Below are 15,691 nucleotides of genomic sequence, written 5' to 3'. Positions count from 1 at the left end.
AAAAACTGTCCAAGGATAAAAAATTATTTAAGTCTAATAGCAAAAAGTTGAAACTACATTCGTACCAATTGTGATGCAACACATTACATGTTAAGCACTTCATTCAAATTTATGCAAATATACAATATGGATTATACAAGTGCCTAGCACGTCAATGAGATGACGCGTGCTACCAAATGAAATCTTCCTTACATATATACACGTATATTGATTAATACGTATAATAATCGTTGACAAATGAATATGTTACTAACTTTCACAATCCCTCAAAAAAAAAAAATTATACTCACAAGTCTTTCTATATAATTAAAGCCAATTGAAAACAAAAATTGTATAGCACAAACCTTAAACGTTACAAACATTGAACATGTCTTTCTTCAAATCCTATGGAAAAGTTGATGAACGCGATCAAATGATGTTAGAAGCAAAAAGAAAAACCCGAAAGAGAATCACAATCATAAGCTTATCCTCAATAATCTTTATTGGTGTTGTAATTGCAGCTGTATTAGGAGTTGTTAACTCAAAAAATGATGATAACAACAATAATGCATCTCAAAATTCAGTGACCAATTCTATGAAAGCTGTTTGTGATGTTACATTGTACAAAGATTCATGTTATAACAGCCTTAGCTCTATTGTTGGCTCAGGAAAAGATGTTCAACCTGAGGAGTTGTTTAAGTTATCAATCAATGTAGCATTAACTCATGTGTCCAAAGCTATTGAGTATTTCAATGAACATGGTGTTTTCAAAAGGTTGGTAGATGATAGTAGAACCAAGGAAGCTTTGAAAAATTGTAGGGTTCTTTTGGATCTTGCTATTGATCATTTGAATAACTCATTGACTACTTCAAGGGAAAATTCTTCACTTCATCAAGTTTTTGATGATCTTCAAACATGGTTAAGTGCTGCAGGTAATTTGAACAAATAACATATCATTAAAATATTGTTCTTTCTAATATTAATTTGGTTTAAAATGAGTTTTTAGTTCTTTTAATATATTTTTGTTTTGTTTTTTGTCCTTATAGTAGTGATTTAAGCCTACTGATTTAAGCCAAACGGTTTCAAACCATATACTATATATATAGTCAATAACTTGCTTAACATATTTGAGCTATCATTTTGACCACACATGCCAAATTCACACATTTAATTTTCAGCTAATTCATTTTCAAAACTAGGTACTTTAGGTTGAACTCTAGGGTTGTATTTGTATTGATTTATTTGAGTATATCTACTAATATAAGAATTTATATGATTGTTTGTAAGAGCTTATGAAAACCATGTATGACATGCAAGGTCGGTCAAACATGTTTTGAAGTCTAAAGGGAATGAATATGATGCATTTATGTTAACAAAAGAAACCTAAAAATTAATTTACAAAAACGAATTAAACTTTTTTAGGGAAATACTATAAAATATATTGATTATTTATATGTAGTAAAATTTATCATTTTTATAAAAGAAACAGAAAAACAATTATAATATGAACCAAGCAATTTGTTAAGTGGTTAATGAGCTCCAATAAATACCAATTATTCATAAGAACATGAGTTTGATTTTTGGATGGAATAATGTTCTGTCAAAATAATACAGAATAGAGAAAAGACAGACATTATTCTACTTTATTGTATATATGCTTTATTATGTAATGTTTTTTTAGTTTAATTCACCTGTTTGAATTTCTTAATTTCTATATGATATGAACTTATCTAAATTTTAGATTTAATATCCATGTTATATGTTTAAAATTTAAATGAAAATTGAAAGAGAAAAAAAGAGTATGTTATTAAGAACAAATTTACTTTGAAAAATGTCTATTAAAAATTTATAATTATTTTCAAATTATGTTGTTATGTGATATATAAAACTTTTTCCATTGAAATTGAATAAATAAAATTATTTAACTAATTGAGCAACGTTGTTTTCTTCATGTGAAAAAAATAAAAAGTTATGAGCACCACGAAACTATTTACAATTAAAAACACATTGCATTTGTTTTTCGTTTTTTCACTTAAAGAAAAAACATACATAAATCATTTCAAATGGAAGTTTAATGGATGTGCACTAGACGTTGTAAATCATAATTTATTTATTTATTTTGAAATAATGTAAATCATCAATTTGTTATGTGATACAACTTATGTTTGGTCCGACTCCGATGACATGTTAATAAAAAAAAAAAAAACAACTATTATCATAGTTAGCTCTTTAGTATAGTTTATGAAACAAAATTATTTCTTATATGATTATAGTATGACTCCATTTTATCTTTCGTTGTAGAATTATCTATGATAATCGCTTAATTAAGTTGTGTATCACACTGCTAACAACAACATATATAACTTCATGTTTTGTAAATGCTGAAAAAATAGGTACGTACCAACAAACTTGCATTGAAGGCTTTGAGGATACTAAAGAACAACTTAAGACAAGTGTAACAAGCTACCTTAAAAACTCTACAGAGTACACAAGCAACAGTCTTGCCATAATAACATGGATTAACAAGGCACTAAACACTCTCAATTTAAGGCGTTTAATGAGTTTACCTTATGAAAATGAAACACCAAAATGGCTTCATTCAAAAGATAGGAAACTACTTAGTACAAAGGATTTAAGATCAAAAGCTGATATTGTTGTTGCTAAAGATGGTAGTGGAAAATATAAAACTATATCTGATGCACTTAAACATGTTCCTAATAAGAGTAAGAAGAGGACTTTGATCTATGTGAAGAAAGGGATTTACTATGAAAATGTGAGGGTTGAAAAGACTAAATGGAATGTGATGATTATTGGTGATGGTATGACTTCTACAATTGTATCTGGCAAGCTTAATGTTGTGGATGGTACACCAACATTTTCAACTGCAACATTTGGTATGTGACTCTATTTGTGTTTAAATATCTTTCTTTTTACTTTTACTTACAGTAGAAAAAAATTAGTTTTGGTACATGAATCATAGGAAAAATTATTTTGGTTCTTGTTTTGGTTTTTATGTATGTTTGGATTGTCTTATTTAAGCTTATCTATTGGCATAAGTGCTTTTGAGACTATTTTAGAGATCATATGAAAACAAATTATGACATGTTTATAAGCTTTTTCAACTTATTTTCATAAGTTTTTCAATATAGCTTACGACAACAACAACAACAAGAACAAGACCTAAGCCTTATCCCACTAAGTAGGGTCGGCTACATGAATCAAACAACGTCAGAGACGGATGCAAGGGAGGGCAAGAGTAGGCTCTAGCCCCTCCCTCCCCCAAAAGAAATAGTAGTAAATTGAATTAAATTTGAATATATTTAACTTTTTTGTTCAATATTTTTTGGTTTTTAGAAGTTTCTTCCACCGGAGAAAATCTATACTAAATACAAGTATCTTTTTTGTTGAAATTCGAAGAACTTTGGTCCTTCGTGTTGTAGAAGTCAAATATCCGTTCAATCTTTTGTCTTTTAAGTAACATAGTTGGACGTTTTTATTCTTTTTTGTTAAATTTTTCGTGTTTGCAAAAATATATTATAAATTAAAATCTTTTTAGCCCTCGTCTCATACGTTTCTGGATCCATCCTTGTTCCAATGTCATAATGTTCTATCAAAAATAGCTCATTGGTTATATGAAAATAGTTTTATTTTATTTTATCTTTTGTCATAGAAATAACTTACAGATAAGCACCTATATGATAAGCGCTTTATTAAGTTCTTTATCCAAACATTAGTAACTTGGGAATCTTTTCATTTTTTTGTTTTCTTGGGGGTGCAAATAGCTGTGTTTGGAAGGAATTTCATAGCAAGAGACATGGGATTTCGCAATACAGCAGGTCCACAGAAGCACCAAGCAGTAGCCCTAATGACAAGTGCTGATCAAGCAGTTTATTATAAGTGTCACATTGATGCATATCAAGACACTCTTTATGCTCATTCCAATCGACAATTCTACAGAGAATGCAACATTTATGGAACAGTTGATTTCATTTTTGGAAATTCAGCAGTTGTGATTCAGAACTGCAACATTATGCCAAAGTTACCTATGCATGGACAACAGATCACAATCACAGCACAGGGAAAAACTGACCCTAACATGAACACAGGTATTACTAAAATATTTCATTTTATTCATACGAGAAATGATATTCTGACACAAATTTGTCATCAAAATACGATAACAAATTAGATAGTTAACACAGTTTAAATATGTGGTTAATTATGTTCAGTTAATGATTAATGAATATAACAAGGTCTTGCAAGTCGCAACTTGTTAATCATCCACTGAACACAATTAACCACAATTTTGAACATCATTAACCTCGACTTGCAAGTATATATTTGAATACAAAATGTGGTGAACGACATTGAAAATCGTTGTTAATCGTGTTGTGTTGAGCTGTATTTATACATAGGAGTCAACACAAAAATGAAGAAGATAACAAAAACATTTGACCTAACTAAATGTTAACTAACTTGATCTCTAATAACAGGTATCTCAATTCAATATTGTAACATTTCACCATATGGAAACTTGAGTGATGTTAAAGTATACCTTGGAAGACCTTGGAAGAATTACTCAACCACAGTTTACATGAGAACAAGAATGGATGGTTTTATTAATCCAAATGGTTGGTTACCTTGGGTAGGAAACTCAGCACCAGATACAATATTTTATGCAGAATTTCAGAATGTTGGACCAGGTGCTGTAACAAAGAATAGAGTGAAGTGGAAGGGTTTGAAAAATATTTCTAGTAAACAAGCTAGTAAGTTTTCAGTCAAGTCTTTTCTTCAAGGAGATAGTTGGATTCCTGCATCAGGTTCACCTTTTAAATCTAATATATGACACAAGCCATATGATGCAAAAGCTTCCTTTTCTATGATTACTTTGTATTATTAATTTGACACTGATTGTTGATTCTTTTTATTTGATTTCATTTTTTGAATAAAGTGATTTTGGTCCCTAAATGTGCGAGACAGTTTCACTAGTCCTTCAATATATTGAAAATGCATAATCATCGAGTATATCTCGTGTTAGTAGTTTATCAGATCAAAGTGACTAATAGAAGACACGTTTGAGAATCAAACTAACTAATCAAAGACAAATTTGAGGACCAATCTAACTAACAAAACGTGCATTTGAGGATTTTTTTTTTAACTTTGATAAATTCATGGAATATAGCGACAACGCTCGTCGCATTCAAAGAAGAAAGAGCCTGTTTACTCAAAAAAAAATAAGTAAAGGTTTAAATCAAAATATGCTTTTTGTCTTTATAAATTCATAGGCTTCTTGTTTTAGTGTTTGCGGCAAAGATACCTGACATTTTCAGACTGAGACGAGACTAAAAATATATTTAACCTTAAATAAAACTACATGAAACTACTAACGGAATTCCGAACATCTCTATATTTTGATGTCAATTTTTTTTCACTTATGGACATATATGAAACTCCAAACACACCTTGAAGTATAATAAAGGCTATAATGAGATTGCAATAGTAATTTTGGAACAAACTTAATTGCATTGAAATACATTGTTTCTAAAAACTTGTACATATTTTCATTATGACCTAAGATTGTTATCCCTTTAGGATGTTGCTCCTTTAAGATAAAAATCATATAGTAACATTACATCTAACAAAATAAAAATGAACAAAAATTATATTTTCAATACAAACTTTTACTACCTATATCTAGTTGAGTAACCCTTCAGTGTAAGGTATATCTGTATCAGGAAGCCAAGTATTTCCCAAAGTAAAGTTAAGTACTGTAAAATTCCAAGCTTGAGTATCATTCAAAAGAAAATGACCAGGCCATTGTACCCTATTGTTTGTTATAGAACCAGGTCCATAGTTATCAAATTCACCATAGAAAATAGTGTCTAATCCAACTGTTCCATTCCACTCTAACCAACCAGCAGGTTGAACAAAATCGCCGATATATGATTGCATATAAACAGTCCTTGAATAAATCTTCCATGGTCTACCTAAGTAACTCATTGTTGAATTCAAGTCATTAGCCAAATCTTGTGCAGCATCGATCGTGCAATTTTGAATTGAAATTCCAGTGTTTTGATTTGGATCAGTTCTACCTTGTGCTGTGACAGCATTTTTCTGATTTGGCAATGGTTTTCTAGCATAGATGTTACAATTTTGGAAAACTACTGCTGCGTTGCCGAAAATGAAGTCGACTGTGCCATATATTTTGCAATCTCTGTAGAATTGTCTTAAAGAGTGGACATAGAGTGTGTCTTGATATCCCTCGAAACTGCATCGGTAGAATGTTGAGAGGTCGGCGTTGTTTCTCACTGCTACTGCTTGGTGTTTTTCAGGTCCAGCTGTGTTTCTGAATGTAATGTCTACTGCTATAAATCTTTCTCCAGAAACAGCTGCATTCAATGGAAGAGAATATAATGTGTTAATTCAGAAAATTATTAAATGATGGCAGTGGTTGATAAAATAGTATACTGGTTTTTAACAAAAGAATAAATTAAGTTTCAAACAAAATAAATGTTCATGTAATTATTTTCGATTATATTTTGACACATTGAATAGCAAAATATTTTCCATTCCAAACTTTCTGGTAGAATTTTTTAGGAGATCCGCTAATGAGGCTGCTCGCTCTTTAGCTAGGGTGGCTTCATTGTTGCCCAATAGAGTAGACATCTGCGGGGGGACGAGATAGCGTTTATCGTCTTCGAATTAGCTTTAGGTGTAACTAAATAGAGTAGACATCTGCAGGGGACGGGATCGCGGTTGCCCCAACAACAAATCTAATATTGTCTTGGAATTAGGTTTAGGGCTAACCCAACCGCAAAAACTAGTTCATGGTCAGGGTCGGACTAAGGGTAAGGCCACTAAAGCCCTCGTTTTAGGCCTACCAATAAAAAAATATTTTTCATTTAATTTTATGAGAAAAAAGGTCTCATATGCAAACAAAAAAAGACCTCGTATACCAAAACTTGTTTTAGGCCTCTCTTATTTTTAAAGATTATTCAGCCGACCCTATTCATGGTGCAAGAGTTGTCTCCCACTTATAGCCACTATTTTAGTCCAATCACACATGCATATTGGATATCCAACACTAAATTACTAATGCCAAAAAATTTGGTGTTAAGGAAATCTCTTCAATATTTTTTCTTAATAATCATCTCTTGTTATGTAATAAAAACAACTATTTGTCTTTGCAAATGAGGAAAGTATAGAAAGTAAAAAAAGTAGTACTTACCAAATGTGGAAGAATTGAAAGTTGTCCAACCATCAATGACACTATGGTTCCCTGTGATGATTGTCTGGTTAATACCATCTCCAACTAAAAGGATATTATTCTTGTGTTTAGGAACAATTACATATTCCTCATAGTATCCTTCTCTAACATAGATAAGGTAATAACCATCTTCTGGCTTTGTGTTATTTGGTGCAGCAGCAATAGCATCTCCAATGGAAGTGTGGTTGGCTATTCCATAAGGACTCACAAGTACAAAGTCATTTAGTAGAATTCCATGGCTTTCACTTTCTTTAAGAATCCTTTCTGTTCTGGAACTTGTACAATTTGAGGATGTTTTTTGGCAACTATATTTTGTGCGGAGAAGCTGCAAAAAAAAATGTAATGTTTCAATTTTAGCCTTTCAATAAACACTTTCATGTTTGCTTAAAAAAAACAGTTTCATACATTTAACAAAAATATAATTTAATTTTACTACAATTATATAAGGTTGCAAGGCAAAATTCTGACTTGGATCCTCTCTAGTCCCTTTATCTTCTCTATACAAATTTTAATCGTTTTGAATTAACCTAACGGTTGAAAGTGTTGATCTCTCGACCATTAGATAAATCTAAAAAGATAGATTTTACTTGACACATAGAAGAGGTTACAAAGAATCCAACTGTGTCATGCCATGTCATGTACAAATATTAAATTTATTGTTTCTTATTTATTTATTTTTAGTCGGAACATGAACCTCTGATCTTTTAACTCATTAATTTCTTTAACCTTTAGTTCTTTCTTATTAGTTGAGCTATCAAACCTCCTCATATCAAATACTAAGTCAAATCCTAAGGCAGTGTGATTATTTTATGATGTAGTGGCACTAATTAGTTGTTTGATAGACAAAGAAAAGTTCATTATTTATATGAGTTGTTCCATTTTCTTTCTGTCTTTTATATGTAATAATATTTTTTTGGTTTCCATTTTTTAATTATTTTATTAATGATATTAGTGAAAATAAAAATTAGCCTTGATTAAGCTAGCATATGGTATGTATAATTGTGTATAGTATATACTGTTCAAAAAAAAATGTATCTAGTATATACAATGTAGATGACATGTGCATGGTCTATTGTTATTGGCAATTTGGCATAAACAAACAAAATCCCACGTGAGTGATTATAGAGATGTAAGATTATGTTAAGACATTCAACTTTAAAAACAGAGGAAAACAGAGTTTACTAGTTTAAGTTTAATCTGTGGGCAATCCATGCAACTATATACAAGTCAAGCATGTGGTTGACTTGACTTAGTCAAAAGTTTTAGTTTATGTAGGTAAATTTTTTGATTCCTTGTACTTGATAAGTGTATAATATTGATATCAAATATGATATATGTGTATTTATTCTTTCATTAGATAAAGATGATATATGAAAAAATATACTCCATCCGTTTCAAAATGAGTGTCGCTTTAGGCTTTGGCACACAGATTAAAAAATGAAATGAAATAATAATTGGATATAACGTTTTTACTAAATTGTGCTTACTTTATTAGGAAAAGACAAACTTAAAGTTTGCATTGAAAATTGTGTGAGAGAAAAGTTTGAGAGGGTAAAGTTGGAAGAAAAAAATTGAAGTTGTATTGAAAATGTAAAGCGACATTCATTTTGAAACAAATTTTTTTTGTTAAAGTGACACTCATTTTGAAACGGATGGAGTGTGTTTTATGAGAAAATATGACATCCACAGTCAGCATAACTTAGTTTTACACTGACATTAAAATTGAGATTGGGATAGTTATTTTTAAAAACCGTTATAATATATGTTTATATAGCAAGATGATGGATAGTTATTGGATGATGATGTAAAAAATATATTTTTACTGTCAGTGCACCTCTATTAAACTCATACTTTATTCTAGTAATATAAATATAACAATTTTTTTGACAAAATAAATAAAACAATTATTGAAGGTTTTGGAAATAAAATAATAGAATAAGGATTGGCATCACATGTCTCCTGTTATATATTTAGATTAGATTTTTGTTTCTATAATGAACAAAGAACATATCACCAAAAACAAAACCCCTCCAATAAATAATTGCATATCATTTACTGTATTATTGAAATTAAATGTGAAATATTTAGATTTTATTTATATTTATTTTTTAGTTCATAATTGAAACTCTTAATTAAAAATCAATTATTTGTAGTTTGAACCAAAAACATGTGAAGTAGTACCTAATCAACCAGTGTTTGGGTGTAGTTAGAAAGAAAAAAAATTAGACCCTTAAAATTATTGTCTCTGCCCTGCAGAAAGACATGTCCTTAGTGTTTGATGACTTCTTGAAATTCACTACAATTGTCTAAGCAATAAAAACAAAATATTGCTATGTCCAAAGTTTCAATGTTTTAAAAATTGAAAGGAATTATTTTATCCACCGCTTGTTCTACAAAATTAAGATAAAATCTTATGGTTGGTTGAAAATAAAAGGCTTAATTGCATGTTTGGTCCCTTATGTTTATTTTAGTTTTCAAGTTGGTCCCTTACGTTTTGAAAGTTTCAAGTTGGTCCCTTACGTTTTAAAAGTTTTCAAGTTGGTCCCTTACGTTTTGAAAGTTTCAAGTTGGTCCCTTATGTTTATTTTAGTTTTCAAGTTGGTCCCTTATGTTTATTTTAGTTTTCAAGTCGGTCCAAAACATAAGGGACCAACTTGAAAACTAAAATAAACATAAGGGACCAACTTGAAAACTAAAATAAACATAAGGGACCAACTTGAAAACTAAAATAAACATAAGGGACTAACTTGAAACTTTCAAAACGTAAGGGACCAACTTGAAAACTAAAATAAACGTATGGGACCAACTTGAAACTTTCAAAACATAAGGGACCAACTTGAAAACTAAAATAAACATAAGGGACCAAACATGCAATTAAGCCAAAATAAAAATATATTAATATATGGTGGCTAAATCATCTGTTCTGATTGTGATTGCTTTCTTTGCTTTTATGTTGGTGATTTTTACCATCTTATGATGTAACATTACTTTTCTCTTTGTTTCTCTCTAGCATTCCTTATGCTGGGAAAGTAAAATTGATTGTTTATATATAATTTCATTTTAATTTCTTCAAAAAAATAATATTTTAAAAATTGAAATAAATTTAAATTGATAGCGCTAGATATTTAAAGGTGATCTAATAACTATGACTTGATAACAGGTGGTCAAACAAATTTAACCATATTAAAATTTATCTTCGGTATGACTCAATCCTTACGAAATTGATTTGGTAAATTTACAAGTGGATTAAAATTTAGTTTGCGAGTATCACTTACCAATTTACTCATGTGCCTAATTTTTACTCACGGTTGTAAATTTACCATTTCAAAACTTCATGAGTAAATTGGTAACTGATGCTCACAAACTAATTTTTAATCCACTTAATAAATTTACTTATGAAGCTTAGACATGAGACGAATATTTACGTATTGATTGTTTGATAAATTATCCATAATTCTTCCATATGCTACTGTATGGGTCCAACCGACTGAACTCTAAAAATAGATAAATAAATATTCGTCTCTAATCTAAACTCTCATAATACAACTTCCTTCACTCTAAAGTAACAAACAGTATCTAATTAGTGTTTTTGAAAAGGAACAGTGTCTAATCTAATTAATAACACAAAAAGCAAAAACTATAGCATAAGCAGTCACATGGTATAAAGATATAGTACACATTACCTTGATTAACTTCTCAAGTGGCTGCCTAACTTTGAAGGACTTATTAGGAAGACCATGTTTGCGTGTCTTATTCCTTTTCATATTTTTACTCAAAGCCTCAGTAACTAATCCAAGTGAAACACTATAAAATTGTGTAGCATCTTTCAATGGAACAGCAAGAGCATTAGCAATGTTACTTTTTGTCACAACCAAACCATCATAGCAAGTATAATGGTTAGTAGCCACAGCACTAAGATAGCTTTCAATTTTATCAACAAGTTCTGTATCTGATGAAGTAGAGCTAGCTGATTTGAGTTCATCAGAAATGGATTCTAAGTAGTCTACATTTAGTGAGTTAAGGTCTTTGCAATCAACTAATGCACCAATCTCTTCATGGTTTAATGATGAAGATGATTGGTGGCGGTTGAGGAAATCTATGAACACTTTTTCTAGTTTTCTTGCTACTTTTAGGTTTTGCTTTATGGAGAATTTTCCATAGTTATATGGATCTGATGGTGATGAACGAATTGCGGATAGCATCGAGCGACATAGTTTCGGATACAATGTCGTTTTGCACGCGGCAGAAGAAGAAGGAGGAGAAGAAGGTGGAGGAGATTGAGCTAGGAGTAATAATGGTGCTAAGAAGATGAAAAAGAGAAGGGAAAGTGAAGGTGACATGGTTTTGGAAGTTTAATGAAAGGTTGTTTGAGTATGTGTTATTTTGGTTGTGGGATGTGTTTAGGAATAATGGTAGTACTAGGAATTTATAGGCACGTAGACGAAGTTGTTGAGATAAAGTAAATACTCCCTATCTCTAAATAGTTTATTTGGAAAATAACATTGTCAGTCTTCAATGTGCTATTGATTTTTGTTTTTGTTTTCTTGTTAACGGTGTTGATCCATTTGATAAAAAGTTGATTCATATCTTATAAGTGATCCCCTCTCGTGACTTTTTCATATGGGAGAATGCACCGTAAATCAAAATCATTCATTCACTTCTCACCGGAGGGTCCCACATGCATTAATAAAAAATAAGTGGTTCGAATTTAACTAGACTCTCCAATAATCGGAGAGAATCCAGATTCATAAGTGTGTGGGTTTAACCCCCTCGCAAACCAACGTTAGGAACTAGCACATGAACATGTCCGGACTCCAATGAATCTTTAAAATTTAACTCACGTACAAAAATCTCTCGTGAATCTTTAGTACTCAACTCACTTAAACTAATTTATTCGTTAAAAAGAAATTAATATATGTTCTAATTTTATTATCTAGTATAGAGATCATTGTCGATTAACATATTTTACTTTTTCATTTATGGTTATTAGTACAACAAAAATTGCTAATGATAAATGTAATGTAGTGAAAATACTACTATGAAAAATATTAGAACACTATTTTTTTAACAATCTCTTTAACGTATGAGGTTCATAATGATTTTACCTAAAATAAGTGTGAGTATTAGAAAGAATGTCGAAAAGATAGACTTCTTAACACTCCTCCTCCTACTATCTCTTTCAAAATTGAAATTGTCAATGCTAATAGTATAATTGTGGGACATATCCAGAACTAAATACGCGTAAGGAATTATTCAAAGGGTAGGAATAGTACTGCTACTATTAAGGGATGTGTCGGTGTGAGGATACATGGATGGGGTATGGCAATAATGAGTACATTGTTAAAGGAAAGGAACAACGTGCAAGGGAAGGCTTGAACTAAAGTTGTTGTTGCCATAAATATGATGCATAGTTAGTTCTATAGTTACATAATGTATGAAGGTACAAGTTTGTTTGTTTGGTTGTAAGTTTGAAATTATTACTAACTAGTACTTGCTATTTGGTACAACTAAACAACAATGCGTGGTTTCACATACTTTTCTTTTTCCTTTTATTTAAATTTTGAGTTTAACATGTTTTTGTTCATGTCAAATTTTGAATTTTTGTTTTTCTTTTTCCTTTCAAAATATATCAATCTACACATTTAGTCTTTACCAAAAAGTCTATTGCTTGATATGAGTAGCAGAAATCCATCCGACACTTCCGTGTGAACTTTTTTGCATTAGATAAGAAAAAATATTTTATTTATTTATGATCCTCAAATGTGTTTTTGGTCTATATAAAATTCATGATTTTTAATATACCCCGCTCAAAATTAATTAATTCTTCTATTCGGTATTTATTTAAAAGACTAACATTTTCTATTAGATGCTTAAGGTATACCAAAAATTAAGTTGTGACGAGAACCTTGAGTTTGATTGATTTTAGGATGGAATAAATTTTTGCTATGCTTTACTCGCTTCTCCGCCGAACTTCAGATTAATATATTCAATTTCTCCCAAAAATTAGAGTTGATACAAAAAAAATATATCAAATTGTGATAGATTTGCATGTCAATAGTGTTACATGATATTTGATACAAGTGATGATATATGTACACCCATTATATAACAATTTTTATGATAATCTTCTTTTTTTTATTGGTTAAAACACAATAGAGAGAGAGAGAGAATAAAATATTAATATTATAGACAAGTGAAATTCAAAACTTATCATAAAATAGTTGTATCATATCATTTCTCATTTGATGTCATTACTCGCATATCAAACAAGTTACAAATCTAACATACTCGACCATGTGCAATGGTGTTGAATGGTGATGTTGAAAGCAAGGTTCAACACTTGGATGCAATGCAATGGTGTGTTGAATGAGAGGAGAGAGGAGAGAGGAGTTGAATTGGTTCAACTATGTTGAATTCTGCCATGTGGGACTCGTAGCCGTCACGTGGCAAATTCTGATTGGTTGTCTGGATTTTACTCATTTTAATAATTTGAACTCAATTATTTTATAGCAAATTATATTTTTTTTATTTTTTTTTACCAAAATTCATGATTTTTTTTTCTATAAATAGAGACTTGGTTTATTTGATTTGGACACAGAAAAAAAAACCAAGTTTTTCACTATCATAATCTTATTATTATCTTTCTATTAGCTTTTTTTTGCCGCGTGCTTAGATTGTTGTATTGCATTTTAAGTTAAGAAAATAAAAATAAATTATTTAAATAAATTTTGTTTTCCAGAAAAAACTAAAAAATAATTGTTATGTGTTTATTATTTTAATTTAATTATAATCGATAATTGTAAATTTATGTAATAAAAAAACAAAAATATAAAATTAAATAAGAATATGAAATAAAAAGTGGTGGGGTAGAGTGTTGAATGAAAAAACCACTGGAGAGAGTAAAAGTTGAATGAATGTTGAATAAGAGAGAGAAAATTATGTGGAGTGTTGGGAAGAGAAAAAGTGGGTGTTGAGAGTATGAACCATTGTAGTAAATGGTTAGAAGTTACATTTAAGATTGTTGATGATTAAACAGTGATTGAACTTAATAATTAATGAGTATGGATATTAGTACTAGTTTTTTTTTTTGTTGCATTTAGTACTAGTTCAATTATTAATGAACAAGGTAATTAGATATTTGCATTATACTCCCTCCGTTTCAAAATGAGTGTCGTTTTAGCCAAAAAAAATTGTTTCAAAATGAATGTCACTTTCAGTTTCCAATGCAATAATAACTTTTTCTTTTCAATTGTACCCTTCAATTAATATTATGTTACACTACTTCCAAAGTATTATTTTTTCTTTAATGAAAAACAAACCAATAGTTGATTAGGATAATTTGGTAAAATTACCATGACATTTGACTACTTTATTTCATTCCTTAATATGTGTGCAATTGGCTAAAGCGACACTCATTTTGAAACGGAGGGAGTAGATTTGTGTGTTCAAAATGGGTAAATAGTCAATCGAAAGATAGCTTCTGATAAATTATTTACATAAGGAGGTATAAAAAAATACACTAACAAAAGCTTTTGATAAATTGAGGGATTTCCGATATAAATTGAGGAGTTATAGAGCAATATGTAGCTTAAAAACAATTTTCAGATCATTAGTCTGAGAGAATTGTTCTTCTCTTTTGGTTTTGCCCATTCTCCTTTAAGTTAACTTACGTAAAAAAATGTCGAAAACTAGTTAACTTAGGTTAAGCATTTTTCAAGAGAACGAACAAAACCAAAAGGAAGAAGAACAACTCTCTTGCTATGAAATTAGCTGGCTGGCGGCATTATATACGGCCCACAATGCCAGCCCAAATTCCACAAACACTTCCACTCCAGTCAATGTAACAATCATAGAAATTTGTGAGGTTTAAATGTTTCTGTGACACTGTAAGAGTGGCCACTACTAGGGTACTTGGTTCTGTTTCCCCATGTGGAATTAGGCAAGAAGCTTCTTATGTTCACATTACACACTCCCCAACTGCATGATTAAGGACTGGGATATGGGAGGTCTCTCTCACTCTCAAAATTGCAAAAAAAGAAGTGTTGAAATTCGATTTTGCAGTCAACCAATATAGCTGTAAAATGGCTCCAAAGTCAAAATCACACGGAAAGAAATTTTCTCAATATTAGGGAAAATTGAGAGTTTGGTGTGAGACAAATAATCACTACATTCTAGGAGTATTATAATCACCGGGTACTCACTTCATTCCATAATATTGACCTATTTATGAAATAAAAAGAAAATAAAAAGAAAATAAAAAAATAATTGTCGGCTTCAACTTTTAATAACTATTTGTCCAATTATATTATCTAACTAATACTATTGCAAATTAAGACACCGTAAAAGGAGAGTTTTTTTTTATCCTATGCAACATTGCATTGCATGGAATAGAAAAATTAGACATGGTAAAATAGGTTGCATCCGTCGGATTGTCCCGTTTAACCT

General features: G+C 30.3%; 2 protein-coding genes across 2 annotated transcripts; one reads left to right on the top strand and one right to left on the bottom strand.

Moving 5' to 3' along the window:
* On the top strand, positions 1–4,947 carry LOC146935379 (putative pectinesterase/pectinesterase inhibitor 24). Its single transcript, XM_085750540.1, has 4 exons — positions 1–911; positions 2,373–2,873; positions 3,762–4,085; positions 4,473–4,947. The coding sequence occupies exons 1-4, from the start codon at positions 368–370 to the stop codon at positions 4,823–4,825; spliced, it is 1,722 nt and encodes a 573-aa protein (XP_085606666.1). The 5' UTR covers positions 1–367; the 3' UTR covers positions 4,826–4,947.
* A 535-nt stretch (positions 4,948–5,482) lies between these two features.
* Positions 5,483–11,644, bottom strand: LOC146935378 (putative pectinesterase/pectinesterase inhibitor 47). The gene is made up of 3 exons (XM_085750539.1): positions 10,930–11,644; positions 7,208–7,571; positions 5,483–6,368 (listed from the first exon to the last, which is right to left on the bottom strand). The coding sequence occupies exons 1-3, from the start codon at positions 11,584–11,586 to the stop codon at positions 5,674–5,676; spliced, it is 1,716 nt and encodes a 571-aa protein (XP_085606665.1). The 5' UTR covers positions 11,587–11,644; the 3' UTR covers positions 5,483–5,673.
* Positions 11,645–15,691: the final 4,047 nt, after the last annotated feature.

This window comes from Medicago sativa, chromosome 3, assembly GCF_051527215.1.
Source record: "Medicago sativa cultivar Bolivia chromosome 3, Bolivia_mono, whole genome shotgun sequence".
In the NCBI taxonomy this organism is placed as follows: Eukaryota; Viridiplantae; Streptophyta; class Magnoliopsida; order Fabales; family Fabaceae; genus Medicago; species Medicago sativa.
The sequence above is the reverse complement of the archived record's forward strand: the minus strand, read 5'-3'. Positions and strand labels throughout refer to the sequence as shown.

Coding starts and splice junctions, on each gene's coding strand:
- LOC146935379 (XM_085750540.1), top strand. CDS start 368: ATGTCTTTCTTCAAATCCTATGGAAAAGTTGATGAACGCGATCAAATG. Junction 912..2,372: donor AACATGGTTAAGTGCTGCAG/GTAATTTGAACA, acceptor CTGAAAAAATAG/GTACGTACCAACAAACTTGC. Junction 4,086..4,472: donor TGACCCTAACATGAACACAG/GTATTACTAAAA, acceptor CTCTAATAACAG/GTATCTCAATTCAATATTGT.
- LOC146935378 (XM_085750539.1), bottom strand. CDS start 11,586: ATGTCACCTTCACTTTCCCTTCTCTTTTTCATCTTCTTAGCACCATTA. Junction 7,572..10,929: donor CACTTGAGAAGTTAATCAAG/GTAATGTGTACT, acceptor TTTTTTTTGCAG/CTTCTCCGCACAAAATATAG. Junction 6,369..7,207: donor TTTCAATTCTTCCACATTTG/GTAAGTACTACT, acceptor CATTGAATGCAG/CTGTTTCTGGAGAAAGATTT.